Here is a 26,464-nt window from a genome sequence, read left to right as displayed (position 1 = left end):
AGAAAATTGTACAATCATTTCTGCAAACCAAACTCTGAATATGAAGACAGTGCAGCATTACCTGGATCCAAGAAAAAGAAGAAGAAAAAGAAGAAAAAGTCAAAGCAAGACGACCCAAATGATGAAGTTTGCACTGCTGCAACAAAGTCAACAGTAGTTCCTGTAATGGAATCTGTTCAAAATTCAAATGTTAAGCCAGTACAGTCCAACATAAGTGTGTTACCAAAATTACGTGAAAGGCCAATAATCAGCAAGAGGTGGAGGGAAAAACTGGAGAAACTTGATAGTACTGATGAATGTAAAGTCACCAGGGTCGGAAGCCTGATGTATGTGAATGATATAGAATTCCGCATCGCAAAGGGAAGTGATGGTACTGAAGTCTTCTTGGGGCTGAGAGATGATGGCACTGAAGTTGCTATTAAGAGAATGTCTAAATGCAACTATCAAGTGCTGAAGAATGAGGAAGGATTTCTACGACTTCCAGAGCTAGATCATCCATTCATTGTACGATACGTTGACTTTGCAGAGGACGAGAACTTTGGATATCTTGTCCTTCAACTCTGTGAATACACCCTGGAAGAATACATTGTAAAGCCATTATTTCAAGTAGAAAATCTGTCTGTCGTGACACTTGTGCATCAGCTCCTTGACAGTCTAAGGGTGCTTCATGGTCAAAATCCTCAAATTCTCCATAGGGATCTCAAACCACAGAATGTTTTAATTGGTAAGATACGTTTTAAAAGGGTAACGTGTATATGCATTCATGTCTGAAATTCAATAACCTGTACAACAGCATTTGAATTTCTTTTCATCGATATTTTACATCATTTATCTTGCAGATGTTAATGGGAGGGCAAGACTAGCTGACTTTGGCATAAGTAGACGATTAGCCAGGGGACAAACAACTTTGCTAACAGGCAGTGCAGGAACAAAATGTTGGAAAGCCAAAGAGACTTTGGAAGAAGAAGGTGACATACGATACAAGTCGAGCACAGATATACAGGTCAGTTTTCTTCTGCTATACAAATTTAATTGTTGACTTGGTGAAAAGTATTTCTTTAATACTAACATGTTCTGTTAATTCTTAAGGTGGCAGGGATGCTGATTTATTTTATTCTCTCTAGAGGACACCATCCATTTGGCAAATCCTTTGAGTGTGAGTCTAACATTTACTATGGGAGGTACAATTTGGACCATGTTCAAGATGTGGTGGCAAAGGATCTCATCGAGGGAATGATCAATGAGAAACCGAAGAACAGACCTAAAGTGGAGGAAAGTCTGAGTCATCCCTTCTTCTGGACCAGTGAAAAGTGAGGAAGAAATGCTGTTTGATTCCAATTTAAATTCTTATCAACTGATTTTCTATTTTCTATTGGATGGCAATGTCACTTGTTTAGTTGGTCCACAACTTTGATCCAGAGTGAAATATTTCTACATTTCTAAACAAACTATCATAGTCACACTCTTTGGGGACGAAGGAACATGTTACCTAGAGCAACCATGTGGCTCACTGGCGTGTTTTTAATAGTTTTTGGACAACAACCAAGCTCTACAGCACAGAGGAACAAGATATATCAGTCACTCAGAGCCAAAACCACATGTGGCACTGAAGGGAAAGCCACATTTGTCTGTACCAAATTTTGTGATATCCAGGAGATGTTGAGATATTTCACTGTGTAAGTGAAAACATGGTCCTGCTGGTGACACTAGTCAGGTATCAGAATGGAAAAGATGATCACGGAGGTCATTGGAATTCATCCTCCGGCCACCATGAATATCTGTACCAAATTTCATGGCAGCCCCCCCAATATTGTCAAGACATTTCGCTAAATACCAGAAATGTCAAACTGTTAGTGGTGCTAGCTAGAGGTAAAGTCAGGGCATCATCAAAGTCAGTAGGATTCATCCACTAGTGAGTCGGAATCATAATGTCTTCACAAAATTTACTTCAATCCATCCATAGTTGTTGAGATACTTCATTCTGGACCGAAGTGAACATTGCCATCCCTAGAGCCGTGCTGCTAGTATGGCTAAAACAAGAGATAAATTCAAACCTTGCTTTACTTTCACACCTTCGCACACATCCCCACACACCCTCTTCAGTTGCTGACATCTCCTTATCCAACATTTTCTTTTCTCTTGATTATTTTCGCTTCGTCAGTCAAGCTTTCCAATCTAGCAGTTTACTATGATAATGGTGGCAGATTTATAACTCAAAACTATACATTTTGTAAAATTTGGTTCTTTGATTTTACACATCAGTAAACAAAAGGAACCTTTTTGTTTCTAGCCAATGACTGTCAATGTTGGTGGCTGAAATGGCCACTGTCTCTGTCAGATTTTATCAGGTGTACCTAGCCAGCTAAATAAAACTAACTTTGTGAGTTGGCTGAATGTTTCAAGCTGACTCATTTTAAAATGAGAACCATGTACATGGGTATTACATTTGCATTTGATGGCCATATTTTGTTCAACACATAATGCTAACATTATGACTGAGGTTTAATCTACATGTTGCAGGCAAAGAGTCACCATCCTCATCAGTTGACTAACATAACCCTGTTTGGATGCTAATGTTAGATATTGGTTTTTATTTGTATTTGTATTTTTAAACAGTCTGTTCCACTTTTACAGTTTAAATAAATAATTAATTACAATAACGGTAGAGGGATTTAGTGAATGGTTAATTTCCATCTCTAACACCATATTTAATCAGTAGTATTTAAGAACATTTTTAGGTTGTGTTCAGTTTGTAATTTTTGTAGCCTAAAGTACAACTTTTTTTCAGGAGAGTAGAATACCTAAGAAGGATTGGTAACAGGGAGGAGGTGGCAAACTGTCGAAATGCTGACCAGGAAATGATTTGTGCCATGGAAAAATGTGCTGGGGATGGATCCTTCAAACTGTGGAAAAATAAGGTGACTCCAACGTAACAACTTTTAACTTCTAAATTCCTTAATTCAGCTTCATGACTAATTATTTTGGTGTTGCAGTTTCCACCAGAGTTGGTCCAGAAGATGGATGGCAAGAACAAAGCCTACCCTGAAAATACGATGGGACTACTGCGCTTCATACGCAACCTCCATGAGCACTAGTAAGTGAAATTCAAATGTTGTTTGGTGAAAATGAATTTAAAAAATGATACAGGCCCTTCAATGCCACAGAAGAGGTATCCTGGTCAGTGTCTAAATGCTTCGCTCATAGACCCTGAGGACAATCTCCCAGGTTTTATTGTTAAAACTGGGAGGAAACAATTAGAGAGTTTTAAAAAAACCCTGCATTGCAGAACCAATCCAAAGTCTGACTACAGTATCACTTTTTTGTACCAATCAAAAGTGTCCAAACTTGACTGGTACTGTAAACATTTACTATACATTTTTCTCATAATATCAGGTTCCACTACTTGCTGATAATATGTGGCTATAACCTCCCTGAAATTCAAATTAAACAATGCCATTTGGCACTTAAAAAACATAAATTTGACCTCAAATTAATTTCACTTTCAGCTACGAGAGCCAAATGCCGGAAACTGAGGAAGTAATCTCTGATGCAGCATCATTACTATTATTATTAATCAGTTTAGTGGTAGATGACAAAAAAATGGCAAAAAAACACAAAGTTATGATTACAAAGCAAAGACAAACACAGCAATCATGTGACCACAGGTGTCCTTCATGAAGTAAAGGACTGTCCAAAAATTGTAAAATGAAACTGTAAAATTGTTGTTCTCTATTTGCAGTGCCAAGGATGCAGCCAAAGTTGACCTGATGAAGATGTTTCCTGATCTATTTGGGTGTGTTTACAAGTTTGCCAAAAGCCAAGGATGGAATTCAGAGACCCCCCTGAAGGAGATGTTTCAAAGAGAAGACATCTCCACCAGTTTCTCCAGCTTTGAAATGCTGTCCATAAACCCAGAGGAGCATCTTGGTGTCCCAGTTCAAGAGTCTCAGCCCAGTGACATGAAGTAAAGTTGACTTCAAAAAAGATTTCTGACTTAATTACAATTGAGCAATCCTATTGTAATAGTTATAGCTTGCAAAGTTTTAACAACACTGGGTAACACGACTGCTATAAATCATTGTTGCTATACTAGGAATGTTAAGTTCAATAAGCTTTTGCAAATGCATGGGCACAGACAGCATTGAAAATGTGGGCTGGACAATCTAGCAGGTCTGGAGATCCTCCCCCAGACAATTTTTTACAGAGTAGATGTCATTTCCTGTATTCTGATGCTTTTTAACTGGTGATTTGATACTCTTATCTAGCTATACTAGCATGAGAAAAATTACGGGTACATTTTATAATTTCATCCAGAGGAAGTGTTTGGCCCCAGATCACATATTTGAAGATATGAAGAAAAGCTAAAAGTAAGGAAATTGATTCAGTGACTAATTTTGAGCCATCTTTAATAATAACCACTCATTTTTTATTTAAACTTGAGGATCTCTTTATGCTTGCATGCAATTGCAATTTCTGTTTGCGATCAGTGAGTAAAGTGGAGAGGACAACTGTAGTCAAAGTGCCCCTGTGCATTCTCCATTAGACTACATTCGTTTTCCAGTCATTTCTACTACTATAAAGAATCACCAGAACACCAAGTGGATAGACCCATGCACTGATTTGATGGTAAAAGTGGGGGCGTCTCATACATTAGCTGCCAGGCCCATGAGGATATGAATTGTAAATAGTCAGCATTTCCATAAATTACAGCAAGTAGTCTATAAGACAAAACTCATGTTCTTTATCACAAGTTTGAGGAACTTTTTAAACTATTTCTATTTTGTGAGATTTTATACTATACGTCTACTTGTTGTGCTATTGTTCTTTTATTTTGCTACCTTTATGGGATGGCTTTGGTTTCTAGTTACTTTACAGTTTAAAGGCTGATGCATCAACAATGTAAGACCCTGAAATAGAAACACATTGAGAGATTCACAATGTTCCAAAGATTAGATTTTACTGCTGATGTAGTTTTTTTATTGTAGCAAAATGTAAGCTTTTTAACTGTTTTATTTAATTATTTTATATGATGCAGAAATATATTTTATTTTACTAAAAAGATACATTATCAAAGGAAAAGAAAAGACATTAGATTGGATGTAATGAACTGATGAATATCAATTCCTGTGTAGTTTTCTGTCACAAATAAAATTCGAGTCAAGAAATGTTTGAAATCTATTTCTTTTCTTAGTTTCATGTCCTATGACCTCTCCTCGTGACCTCTCAGACTGTCAGAGGGAACACCATTTCAAAAAGACTGTTGATCAAGAGTGTAACCAATTGTACAAGGCAACTGGTATTGTCCTAAAAGTACTGAATATATTCCTGATGGTGCAAAGATTTGAGTGTTTTAAAACTATTACTATTTTCAGTCTGTTTAATACTCCCTTTGGTAATAGTTTTATACCCCGAACAATATACAGACTTATCACTAGTTTTGTTTTACTGTTTGGGGCAGCTGAAGATGTAACAGGTGTGGTTGCTCAACTATACCACTTAACCTCATGTCCTCATACCTGGTGGTAATGTACTGTATGTTGCCTTATCAGTGCTGAAGTTCTGTGTTCTGATGGGCCACTGCCACCCTCTAGCTGTGTATCAGAAGTATCACAACGATTTTGTTTTCAGGAAACAGGAAGACAGAGCTCAGTCACTTCTGCGTTTTGTCGACAACAGAGTAGACATACTTCAAAGTTAAGTAAGTCATTTAAATTTTACATTCCAACAAGTCTAATTACACAGGACAGCATCTATTTACTTAGATCCTATTTTATGATCTGATCCATGTGCTGTGAAAGTAGAGTTTCAGTTGCTGTCCTGAATGAGGAACTTAACAGTATTAATGGCAAGATGTAGCAATACGTACTCAAACATTTGCTCAAGTAATCCAAAATAAACACTTTTTAGATTTGGTTACATCAGTGTTGGTCAACATTTTAGTGTTGAACTGTTATGTTGTACTTGCTAAGCATGTTGGAAATGGCAAAGAAGTTCCTATCACCACACTCTTAAAACCCTGATGTCTTGACATGTTATGTCAGTCAAGCAGCAATAAGTTCAGGTTGAGGGAGGGGGTTGTTCTGCCTGCTGTAGGGAGAAAAAAACTGTAGGAAACTGGTCAGAGTTCATGCAAAGGCACTTGGATTTGTCTTTTGTTATTACATTTATTAACATTAATAAAGTGACATCTACTCCTTTTCCCTAATTGAAAAATCTACAATCTATAAATATGCAAATATGTTTCATTTCATGAGCACTGGAGGCTTCAAGTTTCCACATCACACTGTATGTTGTAAACCGGATCACGATTGGTTTCTTAACTAGTTCAAATCACATTAGTAGGTACTCAACTCAGATTTTAGGACACAGTGAAACTTTTCCCCTTCAGCAGATGAAGGTGAAAACAGCCTTCTAGTTTTAAACACTACACATACATCATTCTGTAAAGTGAAGCTCAAACATCCAAGTGAAGAAACAATAAGCAAAACAGACTTTTGAGTGGAAGGAGACTTTAACATACTACTTCCTAACTAATGTGATATGATTCCATGTCATCATGATTAGATACCTAAAAAATGTATCCAACACAAGAGTGAAAGATAATCAAACTCATCAATAGTGGCCACATGGAAAAACAACTGTTTTTATAATATACTAATGACAGTCTGCAGGTTTGTATTGCATCAAATATTTAACATTAACCTCTGTCTTCCCACAGATACTCTGAAGCAAAGAAATGGATAACACGGTACACCCAAACATTCCACAGGAAGACGCACCTGGATCAAAGAAAAAGAAGAAAAAGAAGAAGAAAAAAAAGCGTAAGGGAGAAAAGCAGAAAGACCCAAATGATGCAACTGACATTACAACGGTTCCTGTTATGGAATCAACTTTAAATGTCAGGCCATTCAACACCACTAAATCATCAATAACACGCGAATGGTCTCATATCAGCAACAGGTGGAGGAAAGAATTAGAGAAGCTGGTCATTGCTGATGAAAGTAAAATAACCAGGGTTAGAAATATTATTTATGTGAATGATCCAGAATTCCACATCGCAAAGGGAAGTGATGGTACTGAAATCTTCTTGGGGCTGAGAGATGATGGCACTTTAGTTGCTATTAAGAAGATGTCAAAATATGACATCAACTATCAAGTGCTGAAGAACGAGAAGAATATTCTGCAACTCCCAGAGCTGGATCAGTCATTCATTGTACAATACATTGACTTTGCAGAGGATGAGAACTTTGGTTATCTTTTTCTGCAACTTTTTGAATACACCCTGGAAGAATACATTAAGATTTGTTCGACAGACGAGCTAGATCTAATTGTGCGTTACATCCTCAAAAGTGTGAAGGTGCTTCATGGTCAAAATCCTCCAATTCTTCACCGGGATCTCAATCCACAGAATTTTTGGATTGGTAAGACAAGTTAAAACAAATAAACTTCTGAAATTCTTAAAGTATACAATATTTTAATTAATTTTGTTGAATGTGTCTTTTTCCAATGGGTTTACTCTTCTTGTCTTGCAGATGTTACCAAAAGGGTCAGACTGGCTGGTTTTGGCTTATGTCGCCGGTTACCTGGTGGACAAACAACTTTGTACATACGCTGTGTAGGAACAACAAACTGGATGGCCAAGGAGACTTTGACAGGAGAAGATAATGTGCCATACAACTGGAGCAATGACATACAGGTTAGTTTTTCTGCTATACAAATTTTATTGATGATTACATGAAAAATCATCCATTAATTAAACTGTTCTGCTCACTCACGCTTAAGGTGGCTGGGATGCTGATTTATTATATCCTCTCCGGAGGAAACCATCCTTTCGGTGAATCCCATGAATGTCAGAACAACATTCGTGAAGGGAAGTACAGTTTGGGCCATGTTCGAGATGTGGTAGCAAAGGATCTCATTGAGATGATGATTGACGAAAAACCAGAGAACAGACCTACAGCACAAGAATGCTTGACTCATCCCTTCTTCTGGCCCAAGGAAAAGTAGAATATCTTTCATTATTTGTAATTAATTCAGATCAATTCAACAGTTTTTTCAAATCTTTTTTTTTTAATTGCTGACTTTTCTCTGTTGACATAGCTCCATAGCATTTCTATTACACCATTTTTTAATCAATATGATATGGCAAAAATATGTCAGTTGTTTATATTTTGTAAAACATGCACCCTAAATGTACTAATTCTTTTCAGGAAATTCGAATACTTGAGGAGGATTGCAAACAGGAAGGAGGTGGCAATGTTTAAAGAGGCCTCCCAGGAATTCATTTCTTCACTGGAATCACATGCTGAGGATGGATACTTCAAAGATTGGAAAGATAAGGTGACTTTATGAAGCCCACTAGTTTGTATTCCTGAAGTTCACTTTATCAGTAGTATAATCTTAACTAACATTTGGTATTATAGTTTCCAAAGGAGTTGGTCCAGAAGATGGATGGCAAGAAGAAAGAGCCCTGTAACTATGACAATGTGCTGGCATTGCTGCGCTTCATACAAAACACCTGTGAGCACCAGTAAGTTAAACTGAGTTAAAAAAAGATGACGGGCCTTAATGTAGCAAGAATAAACTCACTCTAAACACCGAAGGTCATACAGTATTTCCTCATTCTCTCGCTATAGTTTTTAATGAAGGAAAAGTTTTCACAGTGACTCCAGGCCATTTTTCTTCTGATCACTGAAGAACAAATTTCCATTCACCTTCATTCTATTAGGTTGGAGACAGATATGTCAAAAAGTCCTCTGTGTCAATGATTTCTTGGTATGAGTTTAATTCCCTTCCCTTTACTTAAAGGATAGGTTCAAAATGTTTTGATTCTGTCTTAAAACAACAGTCAGGGGCCCAAATGAACTGACTTGGAAAATTGTGAACCTAACCTTTGAACATACACATAACATATACTTGTCACACCCTGCCTGGACTTTGTGTGTTTTTTGGTCTTTTTATGTCGTGCTCTTTGGGGTCTCCTGGTTTGCACTTCTGTTTAGTCCTTCAAGTCATACGGGTTTTCTTGTTATATTTGGGTGGTGGGTTTGGACTGTCTTTTGTTGTTTAGTCTGGTGTACTGTGTACGTTAGTTTAGGTTCATGATGGTTCTTGGACAGGTTGGTGTGGGTTGTATTTAGAGTATTGTGTTTTTTGGGTTTTGGTTTTGTTACTGTGTTTCCCTTGTGTGTGTTCATGTACTCATGTAGCCCTGCTCTGTGTCTTCCCCACACCTGCCCAGTATCAGTCTCGTCAGCCCTGCCCTGCTTCCTGTGTTTCCTCAGCCAATCACTCCCAGCCTGCCCTTGTGTCTCGTCACCTGTTCCCCATTCTCTAATTAGTTTAGTCTGTATTTAAGGTCTGGTTTTGAGTTGAGTCTTTGTTGGATCATTTGTGTTGTCTCGTCTGCTAGTTCTGTTCAGCTCTGTTTGCCTGTAGTTGACCATCCATCATTAAAGGAGATTTTTGTCATATCTGCATTCCGGCCTCTGCATTTGGGTGCACTCGTGCTTCACCACCTGACAATACTAAACAACACCTATCTTAATGGACACATCAATTTTTGCCTATGACTGCACCTTTACTTTTTTTTAACTTTACTTTAGTCCCTTTTGTTGTTATAATATTTAATATTTTTTTAAGTCTTTATTTTGCTGCACAAATTATCTCTACTATTTATCTCTCTAGTCAAAATGTTCCAAAACCTTTAACAGGCATACAGTAGATGGCTCTTTAAGAAAAGTAGAATCTCTTTCATCATTTGCAATTAATTCAGATCAATTCAACAGTTTTCTTAAAATCACTTTTTAATCATACTTTTTCTTCAATTGCTGACTTTTCTCTGTTGACATAGTTCCATAGCATTTCTATTACACCATTTTTTAATCAATATGATATGACAAAATTGTTTCAGTTGTTTATAGTTTGTAAAACATGCGCCCTAATTGTACTTATTCTTTTCAGGAAATCAGAATACTTGAGGAGGATTGCCAACGGGAAGGAGGTGGCAAAGTATCTGGATGCGACCAAGGAATTCATTTCTTCACTGGAATCACATGCTGAGGATGGATACTTCAAAGATTGGAAAGATAAGGTGACTTTATGAAGCCCACTAGTTTGTATTCCTGAAGTTCACTTTATCAGTAGTATAATCTTAACTAACATTTGGTATTATACTTTCCACAGGAGTTGGTCCAGAAGATGGATGGCAAGAAGAAAGAGCCCTGTTACTCTGACAATGCGTTGGCATTACTGCACTTCATACAAAACCTCAGTGAGCACCAGTAAGTTAAACTGAAAAAAACTAAAAAAAAAAAAAAAAGATGAAGGGCCTTAATATAGCAAGAATAAACTCACTCTAAACACCACAGCTCATACAGTATTTTCCCATTCTCTCACTATTCTTTTTGTTGAAGGAATTAAAAGTTTTCACAGTGACTCCAGGACATTTTTTTCTGAGCAAAACAAATTTCCATTTACGTTCATTCTATTAGGTTGGAGACGGAAATGGGAAAAGTGACAATATGTGTTTAGGATACTGAGTTTTTGATATTTGGCAAGTTATGTGATCTTTGGAACATTGTGGATTGTGAGAATCCAAACAATGATTTTTTTTTTTTTAAATAATCACATTTATTTACTTTCCCCTCTCTTAAAGGATAGGTTCAAAAGTTTAAATTCTGTCTTAAAACAACAGTCAGGAGCCCAAATTAAATATTAGATTAGTTTTTTCTTACCATAATCATTCCCCCTGTTCACACTGACCATTAGAAGATCTCTTCATAAAGCATTTACAATGTAAGTAATTGGTTCTAAATCCACAGTCCTTCTGTGCAAAAATATATTTAAAAGTTTATCTGAAGCTAATAAAAAGCTTCAGCCGTACAAATGAGTCACATCGAGTAGATATCTTTCAACATTTCAGACTTTTTAGTGCCAAAGTCCTTCTTTTTGTTATTGTACTTCCACCGCAGCTCGACAGGGAAACACAAAGAGTGAATTTGATGGCAGATATCCACTTGATATGACGAACTCAGACTGCTGAAGACTCATATAAGCCTCAGATAAACCTTTAAATGCATTTTTGAGCAAATATTAGATTTCAGTCCCCATCACTTACATTGAAAGAGGGATCTTTTAATAGCCACTATGAACAGGAAGAATGATTACAGAGAGGAAAACCTCTTTCAGCATTTTCCTGACTGTTGTTTTAAGACAGACTTGGAATATTGTGAACCTAACCTTTGAACATACATATAACATATACTAAACAACACCTATCTTAATGGACACATCAATTTTTGCCTATGACTGCACCTTTACTTTTTTTTAACTTTACTTTAGTCCCTTTTGTTGTTATAATATTTAATATTTTTTTAAGTCTTTATTTTGCTGCACAAATTATCTCTACAAGTCAAAATGTTCCAAAACCTCTAACAGGCATACAGTAGATGGCTCTTTAAGAAAAGTAGAATCTCTTTCATCATTTGCAATTAATTCAGATCAATTCAACAGTTTTCTTAAAATCACTTTTTAATCATACTTTTTCTTCAATTGCTGACTTTTCTCTGTTGACATAGTTCCATAGCATTTCTATTACACCATTTTTTTAATCAATATGATATGACAAAATTGTTTCAGTTGTTTATAGTTTGTAAAACATGCGCCCTAATTGTACTTATTCTTTTCAGGAAATCAGGATACTTGAGGAGGATTGCCAACGGGAAGGAGGTGGCAAAGTATCTGGATGCGACCAAGGAATTCATTTCTTCACTGGAATCATATGCTGAGGGTGGATACTTCAAAGATTGGAAAGATAAGGTGACTTTATGAAGCCCACTAGTTTGTATTCCTGAAGTTCACTTTATCAGTAGTATAATCTTAACTAACATTTGGTATTATAGTTTCTACAGTTGGTCCAGAACATGGATGGCAAGAAGAAAGAGCCCTGTTACTCTGACAATGCATTGGCACTACTGCGCTTCATACGAAACTTCCATGAGCACCAGTAAGTTAAACTGAGTTTAAAAAAAAAAGATGAAGGGCCTTAATATAGCAAGAATAAATTCATTCTAAACAGCAAAGGTCATACAGTATTTTCTCATTCTCTTGCTATTCTTTTTGTTGAAGGAAAAGTTTTCACAGTGACTCCAGGACATTTTTTTCTGAGCAAAACAAATTTCCATTTACGTTCATTCTATTAGGTTGGAGACAGAAATGGCAAAAGTGACAATATGTGTTTAGGATACTGAGTTTTTGATATTTGGCAAGCTCTGTGATCTTTGGAACATTGTGGATTGTGAGAATCCAAACTGATTTTTTTTTAAATAACCACATTTATTTATTTCCCCCCTTTGTTTCATTGATATCTTGGTATGAGTTTAATCCCCATCCCTTTATTTAAAGGACAGTTTCAAAATGTTTTGATTCTGTCTTAAAACAACAGTCAGGGGCCCAAATGAACATTGAAATAGTTTTTTCTTACCATAATCATTCCTCCTCTTCATACTGACCATTAGAAGATCTCTTCATACTGCACTTAAAATGTAAGTGATGGGGCCAAAATCCACAGTCCTCCCTCTGTGCAAAAATATATTCAAAAGTTTATCTGAAACTAGTATGAAGCTTTGGATGTTCAAATGAGTCAAATCAAGTAGATATCTTTCAACGTTACAGTCTTTTTAGTGCCAAAGTCCCTCTTTTTTTCCTTTTGTTACTATACTTCCACCACGGCTCAACAAGGAAACACTTTCCAAGGAAACCAGAGAGGGAATTTGATGCTAAAAAGACTGTAAATGTGGCAGATATCCACTTGATATGACTGACTCAGCCCCCATCACTTACATTGAAAGCACATTTGAGGGGGATCTTTTAAAAGCCAGTATGAACAGAAAGAATGATTACAGAGAGGAAAACCTCTTTCAGCATTTTCCTGACCGTTGTTTTAAGACAGACTTGGAAAATTGTGAACCTAACCTTTGAACATACACATAACATATACTAAACAATACCTATCTTAATGGACACAACAATTTTTGCCTATGACTGCATATTTATTTTTTTAAACTTTACTTTAGTCCCTTTTGTTGTTATAACATTTAATTTTTTTTTTTAAAGTCTTTAAGATTTTCTTTGTAATACCATGTTATTTCTCTTTGCAGTCAGGAGTACATGGACAAAGTTGATGTGATGTCACAGTTCCCTGATCTCTTTGGATGTGCTTATAAATTTGCCAAAAGCCTAGGGTGGAATTCAGAGACACCTCTGACACAAATGTTTACAATCGAAGATGCCAGAGGTGTAATTCCACCAACAAACCCTGAGGAGCATCTCAGCGTCCCAGTTCGAGAATCTCAATACACTTTCACAAAACCAATCCAAAATCCCTGCCGCAAAGAGCTGATTTGAATGAACATCTGCTAAATGCATAATATGGATGTACATATCACAAAATTCATCCCAGGTCCAGAAACTGCAATCTTAGGTCATTCAGTACTGTGTTATAATAGTTAAGAAATCAAAATTTTCCACCACTACTATCATTTTGTTCTGCACACCACAGGACCCGGCTGTCTGCCCCGTCTTTCTCACCTGCAGTAAGGTGAAGTCTGGGTGAAAGGGGGGGTCGGGTAACAATAGGTCCCTCGTCCCTGGAGCACAGCATGAAGCATAAACCTGCTGCAATTAGGAGAGGAGGGGGAGGATAAGTCGAGTTCTGGGTAGCAGAGATTTATCACTCTTAGCCTCAAAATCCGGTGTTTGGTTATGTTTAGACCAATTATGCCTGATATCTGAAAAAAGAGTAACTAAGATTCAAATCAGACATTGTTTGACCTAATGATAAATGCTAAAATTTTGATTGATGATTGCTCAGCTCCAGATTTTGATTGATTCATTGATTTGATCGCCTATATGCTTTGATTTTGGTCCCCATTGGTGTTTATTCATTTCACGTTGTGAATGCATTTGAAATTTTATGTTTTCATATGTTGGGATAATAAATATCTTTAACTGAAAATGCTGACTCATTCTTGAATTGTTTTCTCACATGCTGAAATTTGTACACATCAAGCTTTAATCATAAGTGCCCTGCTTAATTTACCAGCAAAAATCCTCCTCAACCTCAAAAGGGGGCATCAGATGTTTTCTACTTTAACCTTTAAAAGAATAAAAAAGAATAAAAACTTTAAAAGAATACAAATTTCAACACATTTTAATGGAAAAAAAATCACTTCATCTGCCTTGATAGGATCTAAAGAGCGATTTGACAAAAACTGGCCCCCATCATCTGAAATAGTAGCCCAGTAAGACAGATCTGTTTATTAAAATCTGTAAAGAGCCCCTGTAAAATAGTAGTTATAAAAGCTAAAGTGACGTGAATAGAGAATATTTTCAGTGCAATTTGCATTACATTAAACTGACGGGTTTCATTGTTCCCCAAAATATGTGCAGCAAGAAACTGAATTTTTATCATGAAGGAATCTTTCCATTTTGTAATGTTTAATTGTATCTCAGTACTTTATTTTCCAATTATGTAGGCTATCTAGTGCTTCAGTTTTAAATCCTTTTAGATTTCTCTATTGGAAGCAACAATAAGAACATTAACTATGTAAAGAATGATCAGTTTGAGTTGACGTTGATATTAAGCCAGTAGGTATAATATCAAAGTCTACAACAGACAAAATCAGTAACAAAAGAAACGAAAATCAAGATATTTTAACCTAATGGCAACAAAAATGAGAATAGTTTCTCAAAACTCTTTTTTTGTGCCATCATTTAATGACGTTAAAATGAACCAATACAAATGCAGAGATTTAAAGTGGTATGTAAATGTCTGCTACCAGGCCTTCTCTGTGCAGGAAGTGACTGATGTAACCCAAACTGAGCTCCACCACAGTATATACAGTAACCACAACAGACTTCCTTAGTTACAGCCAAAGGGCACAAATACAACCTCTGGCTATATCAAGCTTATAACCCACTTTTCATGTTTGTGTGTTTTTGTTTCTGCGCTGATATCCATAGGATTAAAAAACTACCTTGAAAAAAGGGAGGCTTCTCCATTGGCCTCCACTAAGTGAATACTATTAGTCATGTTTAAACTGCCATGGAAAGAAAAACAGAAAAATCAGGATATTAATCAATCAATCAATCAATTTTTATTTATATAGCGCCATATCACAACAGAAGTCATCTCAAGGCACTTTTCACATAGACCAGGTCAAGACCGTACTCTTTAATTTACAGAGACCCAACAATTCCCCCATGAGCAAGCACTTATCCCTTCACAAACTCATTTGCAGTGATGTCTATTAAGTATAAAAATACTGTTCAATCAATACAAGGTGGTGTGGTTAAAATTAAAATGACTATGTAGACAGCTGTGTTGCTAAATAATCCCATTCAAAAGTGTGCATACTATTTAATTGTGTTGCATATTATATCATATATCATTACATATAATATTAAACTGTGAAATGCAGAAATGGATTGGTGTGCAGGTAGTCTCGTTTGGTCCTTGTGCATGTGGCAGACAAATTTATAAATGTGTCAGCTGGATTTGAGAGAGAGAGCGGCTTCACCTGCCAGCCCCTCAGCAACGCAAATATGACAGGACTCACAGTGATCATTTCACAAGACTCCCTCACTAATTACTTCCTCCCAGTATGATCTGCACTATGAAATCTATCAAGACAGCCTTATTTTTTTCACCACCTGCATTCCACGAAGACTCGTCCTACTCTGCCTCTGATTGGCTAGTACTTGTTTCCTCTATTGGTTAGGTTTAGGCATGAGGAGTGAGGTGGTTAGGGTTAGAGTGAGAATATCAGGGTCAGAGCCAATCAGAGGCAGAGTAGGGACAGGTCTTTGCAACATGCAGGTGGGAAAAAAACACTTATTGGAACAAAAGTGATCATGGTAGCAAGTTGCCAAAATGTGAAATTTATTAGTCCTGCATGCAGCATGGCCACCTGCTCAGTCCTTAACACCTACTTTCCAATTCACCCTCTGCAGACAAGACATGCCAGCCCAGAAGTCTTGATTCTCCTCCTGACTCCTGCAGGGCCTAAAGATTTAGTAGAGCCTGATCTTCCTCAGGTTGAATGATGAAGTCAGTGACCTCATCAGACACAAACTGCACATTCTCGGTGTCAATGGCACAAGTGAAGTGGGTGTATATCTTAGTGTCCTTTTGTTTGTCCTTAGTGTGCTTTTGCAGTCTTCAAACTTGTGCTGGATATAAGCTGCTGTCTCTTCATATGAGTGCCCGCCAGAGTACTCAGGTTAGCAGATTGTGAGTGGGCTCTTGCTGATCTTCTCCTCAAACAAGTCCTTTTTGTTGAGGAAGAGAATGACGGAGGTATGTGGGAACCAGTTGTTGCAGAAGCTGTAGAAAAGCCTCATGCTCTCACGCATCTGGATCTGGCAAATCTCCAGAATCTCCTCATACTCGGCCAAGACAAGGTCATAGTTGCTGAGTGCTACGCAGAAAATGATAGATGTGAGCCAGGGTCTGTAAAAGTAACAAATCCACTTCCTCATAAACAAAAACTTCTCGGCAGAATGATGTGCACCAGCTCAAACGTACCCTGGAGTTTCTTCTTTGGTTCTGGGAAGTGACACGCCCCAACATGATAAATTTATCAATGCACATAATATGATAATATCCTCCATGCCACAGTAAGTATAAAGTGAGGATTCATATGGGGACCCAGGGTGAGTGAGGGTAGAGATTACTGAAGGCTTAATAGTGTATTTTAGTAAAAAAAAAAAAAACAAAAAAAAAAAACCCCACCTCTTCTATGCCCAGTCACACTTCACCACAATAATAAGCAATACTAAACACTACCAGTGATCTACTCTTAAAAAATGTACTTCAACATTAGTTACAGAGTGAATCTTTGTCCTTAAAAATGACATGTGTAAGACAGCAGATATACCCTGCCAACTTAACAGGCTTCATATCCACATTGTATGTACTTAGTTTTGCTGCGACAGTTTGATTCTCTCATTTCAATGTGTCATGACACAGCAGAATTATGCAAAGGTGGACTAAACCATTGTCAGTGGTTAACCTGACAGGGAGGAGATAAAATGAAACTTATTTATGCAGCCTAACCTGTTACACTGAACCAGTGATGAGGCCTGTCATTTCAGGCACAGATATTTTGGTGTTTCTCCTCAGTAATCTATTTCTGTCATGAAAATCTTTACATTTTTATTTTCCATGTAACTGTAACCGTCAAAACACTTAATATACACATAAATGGTCCCCATTTTTACAAATTTGACAATATGCAGTGTGTAGCCTTTGTGACAGAATGTAATGTAAATGCTGTACCCTGCATTGTATGTTGGTGTTATTTGTACTCTGCCTATATTTCAGGCAATCCAATGATAGCAAGTCCAAACATCACAGGCGACTTGAAACCACAGAATATTTGAATGGACTGTAAAGTCTAATGTAAAAATACAGTATGTATACTTGAATACAATATATTACTGTATTATCTTATTCTGATACTTTTCTATTTACACTTATACTTTGGTGATGTTTGATGATCTAGTGTATGGAAACTACTTTGTAGAGATAACAGGCCAGTCATACCTGTCTCTTAAGAGTACAAATAGTAAACTGTGTGTGACAGCTCTCTGTATCTGTTGCTGGTATTGAACTGGTTCAATGGTTTGGTTGGTGTTGCTTTAAACCCAGAAAGACACTCTGTGGTTTGTGAGTATTAATTCCAGAAACTGCCACCACAAAAGAAAGGTGCAGGAAACAGGAAGTGAGAGCAGAGAGATACTGATCGACAGAGAGAGAGAGAGACCATTGATAACAAAGTGGCTTCCGTCTTTTTGTTGCCAACAGGAATCCTTCACACTCTATTTTAATACCCAAAGAAGACATACTTCAGAGTAAAGTAAGTAATTTAATTTTTACATTCCACCAAGTCTTATTACATAGGACAGCATCTATTTACTTGATCTTATTTTATGATCTGATCCACATGCTCTAAACTTAAGAAGGTTGAGTTTCAGTTACTGTCCTGAATGAGCACTGGGCATTAATAGCAAGATGTAAGAAGATGTCCTCACACAGTTGCTCAAATAATCCAAAATGAAAACGTATCAGTTAAAATGGTGAAGAAAAAATATAAAAGTATGTGGCCCACACCTAAAGACAAGTTGGTCCCATCCAGTGGACTGTGTGGGGGATTAGCACCTAGGTTTATGTGTCGATTTTGAACTTGACTGGATTAAGATTTGGTTACATCAGCGTTGGTCAACATTTTAATTGATTTTCTTGTGTCCACAAGTCTTTGGACAAAAATTAATGTTGTACTAAGTATTTTGGATATGGCAAAGATGTTTGTATCGCACCACTCTTAAAACCCTGATGCCTTGGCATGTTACATCAGCCAAGCAGCAATAAGCTCAGGTTGGGGGAGGGGGTTGTTCTGCCTACTTTAGGGAGAACAAAACTGTAGGAAACTGGTCAGAGTTCATGCAAAGGCACTTGGATTTGTCTTTTGTTATTACATTTATTAACATTGAATGCAGAAACATTGCATCAGATATGATCTGGCTGTGACAAAAATTACTCGGACACTGTGACAGGATGGTCTGATAAGTGTAGCAGTGATGCTGATCTGGCTTGGGCTCTGTTGAAAGAGCATTTTGTAGCCGTACTTACTTATGTAATTCAAATAAAACAGATGAGAATTAAAGCGAGAATGTCCTGTTCCTCTCAGTCTCTGATAATTATAAGGAGATATAGATGCTGATGTCAATATATCTGTGATAAGCTAAAATTGGAAACATATTGGTACAGCCGATATATCGGCCCCCACCTGAGTTTATCTTCATTTATTATAATAAACATGAATTACAATATTTTGTGTAGTTTAAATACATTAAATATATATTTACAGAAGAAAAGGTAACATTAAAGATTCACTCCACAAATGTTTTAAGATGCATAAAAAATATTCTGCTTGGAATAATAATTTATTTGCCATATAGTTTTTCCACAAAACAAGTTCACTTAGAAATTCTTAAAGTGACATCTACTCCTTTTCCCTAATTGAAAAATCTACAATCTATGAATATGCAAATATGTTTCATTTCAAACATTTAGCTGCTGAACACAAGATGATGATGTTGATGAAAAGTTAAATTTCATTTTAAGAACAATGGAGGCTTCAAGTTTCCACATCACACTGTACGTTGTAAATCGGATCACGATTGGCTTCCTGACAAGTCTTTTTAGATTTCACAAATCATGTTGGGAGGTATTAACTCAGATTTTAAACATCCAAGTGAAGTAACAATGAGCAAAACATAATTTTGAATGGAAGGGGACTTAAATATACTATTGCCTAACTAATCAAATATGTTTCCGTGTCATCATGATTAGATACCTGAAAAATGTTCAAACACAAGTGTGACAGATAATGAAATTCATTAATAGTGGCAATATGGAAAAACAATTGTTCTTATTATATACTAGTGATAGTCAGCAGGTTTGTATGGCATCAAATATTTAACATTAAACTCATGTTTTTGTCTTCCCACAGATACTCTGAAGCAAAGAAATGAGTAACATGCTATGCATTCGCCAGGCAGGACCTGGATCTAAATCATCAATAACATGCCAAAGGTCTCATATCAGCAACAGGTGGAGAAAAGAATTGGAGAAGCTTGTCAGTGCTGATGAAAGTAAAATAACCAGGGTTAGAAATATTATTTATGTGAATGATCCAGAATTCCGCATCGCAAGGGGAAGTGATGGTACTAAAATCTTCTTGGGGCTGAGAGATGACGGCACTGAAGTTGCTATTAAGAAAATGTCAAAATATGACATCAACTATCAAGTGCTGAAGAACGAGAAGAAGATTCTGCAACTTCCAGAGCTGGATCAGTCATTCATCGTACGATACATTGACTTTGCAGAGGATGAGAACTTTGGTTATCTTTTTCTTCAACTTTTTGAATACACCCTGGAAGAATACATTAAGATTTGTCCAGCAGACGAGCTAGATCTAATTGTGCGTTACATCCTCAAAAGTGTGAAGGTGCTTCATGGTCAAAATCCTCCAATTCTTCACCGAGATCTCAATCCACAGAATTTTTGGATCGGTAAGACAAGTTAAAACAAATAAACTTCTGAAATTATGAAAATATACAACAATATTTTGATTGATTTTGTTAAATAAATCTTTTTTTCAAAGCGTTTACTCTTCTTGTCTTGCAGATGTTACCAAAAGGGTCAGACTGGCTGGTTTTGGCTTATGTTGCCGGTTACCTGGTGGACAAACAACTTTGTACACAAGCTGTGTAGGAACAACAAACTGGATGGCCAAGGAGACTTTGACAGGAGAAAATTATGTACCATACAACTGGAGCACTGATATACAGGTTAGTTTTTCTGCTATACAAATTTTATTGATGATTACATGAAAAATCATCCAGTAATTAAACTGTTCTGCTCACTCTTAAGGTGGCCGGGATGCTGATTTATTATATCCTCTCCAGAGGACACCATCCTTTCGGTGAAACCAATGAATGTCAGAACAACATTCGTGAAGGGAAGTACAGTTTGGGCCATACTCAAGATGTGCTGGCAAAGGATCTCATTGAGATGATGTTTGACGAAAAACCAGAGAACAGACCTACAGCACAAAAATGCTTGACTCATCCCTTCTTCTGGCCCAAGGAAAAGTAGGATATCTTTCATTATTTGCAATTAATTCAGATCAATTCAACAGTTTGTTAAAATCCTTTTTTTTCAATTGCCGACTTTAATCTGTTGACACAGCTCCATAGCATTTCTATTACACCATTTTTTAATCACTATGGTATGACAAAAAATGTCAGTAGTTTATATTTTGTAAAACATGCATCCTAAATGTACTAATTCTTTTCAGGAAATTTGAATACTTGAGGAGGATTGCAAACAGGAAGGGGGTGGCAATGTTTAAAGAGGCCTCCCAGGAATTCATTTCTTCACTGGAATCATATGCTGAGGATGGATACTTCAGAGGGTGGAAAGATAAGGTGACTTTGTGAAGCCCACTAGTTTTTATTCCTGAGATTCACTTTATCAGTAGTATAATCTTAACTAACATTTGGTATTATAGTTTCCAAAGGAGTTGGTCCAGAAGATGGATGGCAAGAAGAAAGAGCCCTGTAACTATGACAATGTCCTGGCATTACTGCGCTTCATACAAAACTCCAGTGAGCACCAGTAAGTTGAACTGAAGAACAAATTTCCATTCACCTTCATTCTACTAGGTTGGAGACAGATATGTCAAAAAGTCCTCTGTTTCATTTATTTCTTGGTATGAGTTTAATTCCCTTCCCTTTACTTAAAGGATAGGTTCAAAATGTTTTGATTCTGTCTTAAAACAACAGTCAGGGGCCCAAATGAACTGACTTGGAAAATTGTGAACCTAACCTTTGAACATGCACATAACATATACTTGTCACACCCTGCCTGGACTTTGTGTGTTTTTTGGTCTTTTTATGTTGTGTTCTTTGGGGTCTCCTGGTTTGCACTTCTGTTTAGTCCTTCGGGTCATATGGGTTTTCTTGTTATATTTGGGTGGTGGGTTTGGATTGCCTTTCGTTGTTTAGCCTGGTGTGCTGTGTACGTTAGTTTGGGTTCATGATGGTTCTTGGACAGGTTGGTGTGGGTTGTATTTAGAGTATTGTGTTTTTTGGGTTTTGGTTTTGTTACTGTGTTTCACTCATGTGTGTTCATGTACTCCTCCTCACCTGCCCTGCTTCACCCTCGTTAGCCCTGCTCTGCCCTGTGTCTTCCCCACATCTGCCCAGTATCAGTCTTGTCAGCCCTGCCCTGCTTCCTGTGTTTCCTCAGCCAATCGCTCCCAGCCTGCCCTTGTGTCTCGTCACCTGTTCCCCATTCCCTAATTAGTTTAGTCTGTATTTAAGGTCTGGTTTTGAGTTGAGTCTTTGTTGGATCATTTGTGTTGTCTCGTCTACTAGTTCTGGTCAGCTCTGTTTGCCTGTACTTGACCATCCATCATTAAAGGAGATTTAATGATGACAATACTAAACAACACCTATCTTAATGGCCACATCAATGTTTGCCTATAACTGCACCTTTACTTTTTTTTAACTTTACTTTAGTCCCTTTTGTTGTTATAATATTTAATATGTTTTTTTAAGTCTTTATTTTGCTGCACAAATTATCTCTACAAGTCAAAATGTTCCAAAACCTCTCACAGGCATACAGTAGATGTCTCTTTAAGAAAAGTAGAATCTCTTTCATCATTTGCAATTAATTCAGATGAATTCAACAGTTTTCTTAAAATCACTTTTTAATCATACTTTTTCTTCAATTGCTGACTTTTCTCTATTGACATAGTTCCATAGCATTTCTATTACACCATTTTTTAATCAATATGATATGACAAAATTGTTTCAGTTGTTTATAGTTTGTAAAACATGCGCCCTAAATGTACTTATTCTTTTCAGTAAATCAGAATACTTCAGGAGGATTGCCAATGGGAAGGAGGTGGCAAAGTACCTGGATGCAACCAAGGAATTAACTTCTTCACTGGAATCACATGCTGTGGATGGATACTTCAAATATTGGAAAGATAAGGTGACTTTAAGAAGCCCACTAGTTTGTATTCCTGAAGTTCACTTTATCAGTAGTATAATCTTAACATTTGGTATTATACTTTCCACAGGAGTTGGTCCAGAAGATGGATGGCAAGAAGAAAGAGCCCTGTTACTCTGACAATGCGTTGGCATTACTGCGCTTCATACGAAACACCTTTGAGCACGGGTTAAAAAAAAAAACTCACTCTAAACACCACAGCTCATACAGTATTTTCTCATTCTCTTGCTATTCTTTTTGTTGAAGGAGAAGTTTTCACAGTGACTCCAGGACATTTTTTTCTGAGCAAAACAAATTTCCATTCACGTTCATTCTATTAGGTTGGAGACAGAAATGGCAAAAGTGACAATATGTGTTTAGGAGACTGAGTTTTTGATATTTGGCAAGTTATGTGGTCTTTGGAACATTGTGGATTGTGAGAATCCAAACAAGGATTTTTTTTATTTTTTAAATAATCACATTTATTTACTTTCCCCTCTCTGTTTTTTTGATTTCTTGGTTTGAGTTTAATCCCCATCCCTTTACTCAAAGGACAGATTCAAAAGTTTAAATTCTGTCTTAAAACAACAGTCAGGGGCCCAAATTAAATATTAGATTAGTTTTTTCTTATCATAATCATTCCTCCACTTCATACTGACCATTAGAAGATCTCTTCATAAAGGATTTACAATGTAAGTGATTGGTTCTAAATCCACAGTCCTTCTGTGCAAAAATATATTTAAAAGTTTATCTGAAGCTAATATGAAGCTTCAGCCGTACAAATGAGTCACATTGAGTAGATATCTTTCAACATTACAGACTTTTTAGTGCCAAAGTCCTTCTTTTTGTTATTGTACTTCCACCGCAGCTTGACAGGGAAACACAGAGTGAATTTGATGGCAGATATCCACTTGATTTGATGAACTCAGACTGCTGAAGCCTCATATAAGCCTCAGATAAATCTTTAAATGCATTTTTGAGCAAATATTCGATTTCAGTCCCCATCACTTACATTGAAAGGGGGATCTTTTAATAGCCACTATGAACAGGAAGAATGATTACAGAGAGGAAAACTCTTTTCAGTGTTTTCTTGACTGTTGTTTTAAGACAGACTTGGAAAATTGTGAACCTAACCTTTGAACATACACATAACATAACTGCATATTTATTTTTTTTAACTTTAGTTTAGTTCCAAAACCTCTCACAGGCATACAGTAGACGTCTCTTTAAGAAATGTAGAATCTCTTTCATCATTTGCAATTAATTCAGATCAATTCAAGAGTTTTCTTAAAATCACTTTTTAATCATACTTTTTCTTCAATTACTGACTTTTCTCTGTTGACATAGTTCCATAGCATTTCTATTACACCATTTTTTAATCAATATGATATGACAAAATTGTTTCAGTTGTTTATAGTTTGTAAAACATGCGCCCTAAATGTACTTATTCTTTTCAGTAAATCAGAATACGTCAGGAGGATTGCCAACGGGAAGGAGGTGGCAAAGTATCTGGATGCGACCAAGGAATTAATTTCTTCACTGGAATCATATGCTGAGGATGGATACTTCAAAGATTGGAAAGATAAGGTGACTTTAAGAAGCCCACTAGTTTGTATTCCTGAAGTTCACTTTATCAGTAGTATAATCTTGACTAACATTTGGTATTATAGTTTCTACAGTTGGTCCAGAAGATGGATGGCAAGAAGAAAGAGCCCTGTTACTCTGACAATGCAGTGGCACTACTGCGCTTCATACGAAACTTCCATGAGCACCAGTAAGTTATACTGAATTAAAAAAAAAAAGATGAAGGGCCTTAATGTAGCAAGAATAAATTCATTCTAAACACCGAAGGTCATACAGTATTTTCTCATTCTCTCCAGAGGACAAAAGTGACAATATGTGTTTAGGAGACTGAGTTTTTGATATTTGGCAAGTTATGTGGTCTTTGGAACATTGTGGATTGTGAGAATCCAAACAAGGATTTTTTCTTTAAATAACCACATTTATTTATTTCCCCCCTTTGTTTCATTGATTTCTTAGTATGAGTTTAATCCCCATCCCTTTACTTAAAGGACAGGTTCAAAATGTTTTGATTCTGTCTTAAAACAACAGTCAGGGGCCCAAATGAACATTGAAATAGTTTTTTCTTACCATAATCATTCCTCCTCTTCATACTGACCATTAGAAGATCTCTTCATACTGCACTTAAAATGTAAGTGATGGGGCCAAAATCCACAGTCCTCCCTCTGTGCAAAAATATATTCAAACGTTTATCTGAAACTAGTATGAAGCTTTGGATGTTCAAATGAGTCAAATCAAGTCGATATCTTTCAACGTTACAGCCTTTTTAGTGCCAAAGTCCCTCTTTTTTTTCCTTTTGTTACTATACTTCCACCACGGCTCAACAAGGAAACACTTTCCAAGGAAACCAGAGAGGGAATTTGATGCTAAAAAGACTGTAAATGTGGCAGATATCCACTTGATATGACTGACTCAGCCCCCATCACTTACATTGAAAGCACATTTGAGGGGGATCTTTTAAAAGCCAGTATGAACAGAAAGAATGATTACAGAGAGGAAAACCTCTTTCAGTGTTTTCCTGACTGTTGTTTAAAGACAGACTTGAAAAATTGTGAACCTAACCTTTGAACATACACATAACATATACTAAACAATACCTATCTTAATGGACACAACAATTTTTGCCTATGACTGCATATTTATTTTTTTTTACTTTAGTTTAGTCCCTTTTGTTGTTATAACATTTAATGTTTTTTTTTTAAGTCTTTAAGATTTTCTTTGTAATACAATGTTATTTCTCTTTGCAGTGAAGAGTACATGGACAAAGTTGATGTGATGTCACAGTTCCCTGATCTCTTTGGATGTGCTTATAAATTTACCAGAAGCCAAGGGTGGAATTCAGAGACACCTCTGAAACAAATGTTTACAACCAAAGATGCCAGAGATGTAATGCCACCAACAAACCCTGAGGAGCATCTCAGCGTCCCAGCTCAAGAATCTCAACACACTTTCACGAAGCCAATTGCAAAAGCCCTGCCACAATGAGTTGATTTCAATGAACATCTGCTAAATGCTTAATATGGATGTACATATCACAAAATTCACCCCAGATCCAGAAACTGCAATCTTAGGTCATTCGATATTGTGTTATATTAGTTAAGAAATCAAAATTTTCCACCACTACTATCATTTTGTTCTGCACACCACAGGACCCGGCTGTCTGCCCCGTCTTTCTCACCTGCAGTAAGGTGAAGTCTGGGTGACAGGGGGGGTCGGGCAACAATAGGTCCCTCGTCCCTGGAGCACAGCATGAAGCATAAACCTGCTGCAATTAGGAGAGGAGGGGGAGGACAAGTCGAGTTCTGGGTAGCAGAGATTCATCACTTTTGCTTGGCCTCAAAATCTGGTGTTTAGTCACATTTAGACCAATTATGCCTTATATCTGATAAATGCTTCTAATTTGCTGATGATTGTTATGAATCTATTTCATTTACATATATGCCAGTGGTTTAGTGATTGTTTCATATTTATGATTGCATTTTATTGACAGATGACTTTCCAACATTGCAATGCTAAAGAGTAACTAAGATTCAAATCAGACATTGTTTGACCTAATGATAAATGCTAAAATTTTGATTGATGATTACTCAGCTCCAGATTTTGATTGATTCATTGATTGATTGGCTATATGTTTTGATTTTGGTCCCCATTGGTGTTTATTCATTTCACGTTGTGAATGCATTTGAAATTTTATGTTTTCATATGTTGGGATAATAAATATCTTTAATTGAAAATGCTGACTCATTCTTGAATTGT

At 36.7% G+C, this 26,464-nt stretch overlaps 2 protein-coding genes across 4 annotated transcripts; both read left to right on the top strand.

The window, feature by feature from the left end:
• The first annotated feature begins 266 nt into the window (after nucleotides 1–266).
• Nucleotides 267–3,999, top strand: LOC122974410 (serine/threonine-protein kinase/endoribonuclease IRE1-like). The gene is made up of 6 exons (XM_044342431.1): nucleotides 267–724; nucleotides 840–1,003; nucleotides 1,090–1,310; nucleotides 2,789–2,918; nucleotides 2,994–3,094; nucleotides 3,740–3,999. Exons 1-6 carry the CDS (start codon nucleotides 325–327, stop codon nucleotides 3,966–3,968), a joined length of 1,245 nt encoding a protein of 414 aa, XP_044198366.1. The 5' UTR covers nucleotides 267–324; the 3' UTR covers nucleotides 3,969–3,999.
• Nucleotides 4,000–5,460: 1,461 nt separating this feature from the next.
• On the top strand, nucleotides 5,461–26,226 carry LOC122974051 (serine/threonine-protein kinase/endoribonuclease IRE2-like). 3 transcript variants are annotated; one of them, XM_044341890.1, is made up of 13 exons: nucleotides 5,461–5,698; nucleotides 6,719–7,421; nucleotides 7,533–7,696; nucleotides 7,783–8,003; nucleotides 8,211–8,340; nucleotides 8,424–8,530; nucleotides 9,964–10,093; nucleotides 21,141–21,247; nucleotides 22,501–22,630; nucleotides 22,719–22,816; nucleotides 24,085–24,214; nucleotides 24,298–24,401; nucleotides 25,456–26,226. In XM_044341890.1, the coding sequence occupies exons 2-13, from the start codon at nucleotides 6,737–6,739 to the stop codon at nucleotides 25,691–25,693; spliced, it is 2,244 nt and encodes a 747-aa protein (XP_044197825.1). In that variant the 5' UTR covers nucleotides 5,461–5,698; nucleotides 6,719–6,736; the 3' UTR covers nucleotides 25,694–26,226. The 3 variants fall into 3 exon arrangements, with proteins under 3 accessions (XP_044197825.1, XP_044197826.1, XP_044197827.1); XM_044341891.1 differs by lacking the exons at nucleotides 21,141–21,247; nucleotides 22,501–22,630; nucleotides 22,719–22,816; ... (1 more) ...; nucleotides 24,298–24,401; nucleotides 25,456–26,226 and adding exons at nucleotides 10,186–10,283; nucleotides 11,691–11,820; nucleotides 11,904–12,007; nucleotides 13,161–14,132 and having other exon boundaries at nucleotides 5,481–5,698; XM_044341892.1 differs by lacking the exons at nucleotides 5,461–5,698; nucleotides 6,719–7,421; nucleotides 7,533–7,696; ... (2 more) ...; nucleotides 8,424–8,530; nucleotides 9,964–10,093 and adding exons at nucleotides 17,835–17,921; nucleotides 19,578–20,139; nucleotides 20,255–20,418; nucleotides 20,501–20,721; nucleotides 20,928–21,057.
• The last annotated feature ends 238 nt before the right edge of the window (nucleotides 26,227–26,464 follow it).

This window comes from Thunnus albacares, chromosome 22 (assembly GCF_914725855.1).
Source record: "Thunnus albacares chromosome 22, fThuAlb1.1, whole genome shotgun sequence".
In the NCBI taxonomy this organism is placed as follows: domain Eukaryota; kingdom Metazoa; phylum Chordata; class Actinopteri; order Scombriformes; family Scombridae; genus Thunnus; species Thunnus albacares.
The sequence above is the reverse complement of the archived record's forward strand: the minus strand, read 5'-3'. Positions and strand labels throughout refer to the sequence as shown.

What these genes read in the sequence shown, in the direction of transcription:
- LOC122974410 (XM_044342431.1), top strand. Translation starts at nt 325, where the DNA reads ATGTATGTGAATGATATAGAATTCCGCATCGCAAAGGGAAGTGATGGT. An exon ending in ACCACAGAATGTTTTAATTG is followed by an intron (nt 725 to 839) that starts GTAAGATACGTT and finishes TTTATCTTGCAG; the next exon opens with ATGTTAATGGGAGGGCAAGA. An exon ending in AGTCGAGCACAGATATACAG is followed by an intron (nt 1,004 to 1,089) that starts GTCAGTTTTCTT and finishes TTAATTCTTAAG; the next exon opens with GTGGCAGGGATGCTGATTTA.
- LOC122974051 (XM_044341890.1), top strand. Translation starts at nt 6,737, where the DNA reads ATGGATAACACGGTACACCCAAACATTCCACAGGAAGACGCACCTGGA. An exon ending in TCCACAGAATTTTTGGATTG is followed by an intron (nt 7,422 to 7,532) that starts GTAAGACAAGTT and finishes CTTGTCTTGCAG; the next exon opens with ATGTTACCAAAAGGGTCAGA. An exon ending in CGAAACACCTTTGAGCACGG is followed by an intron (nt 22,817 to 24,084) that starts GTTAAAAAAAAA and finishes TATTCTTTTCAG; the next exon opens with TAAATCAGAATACGTCAGGA.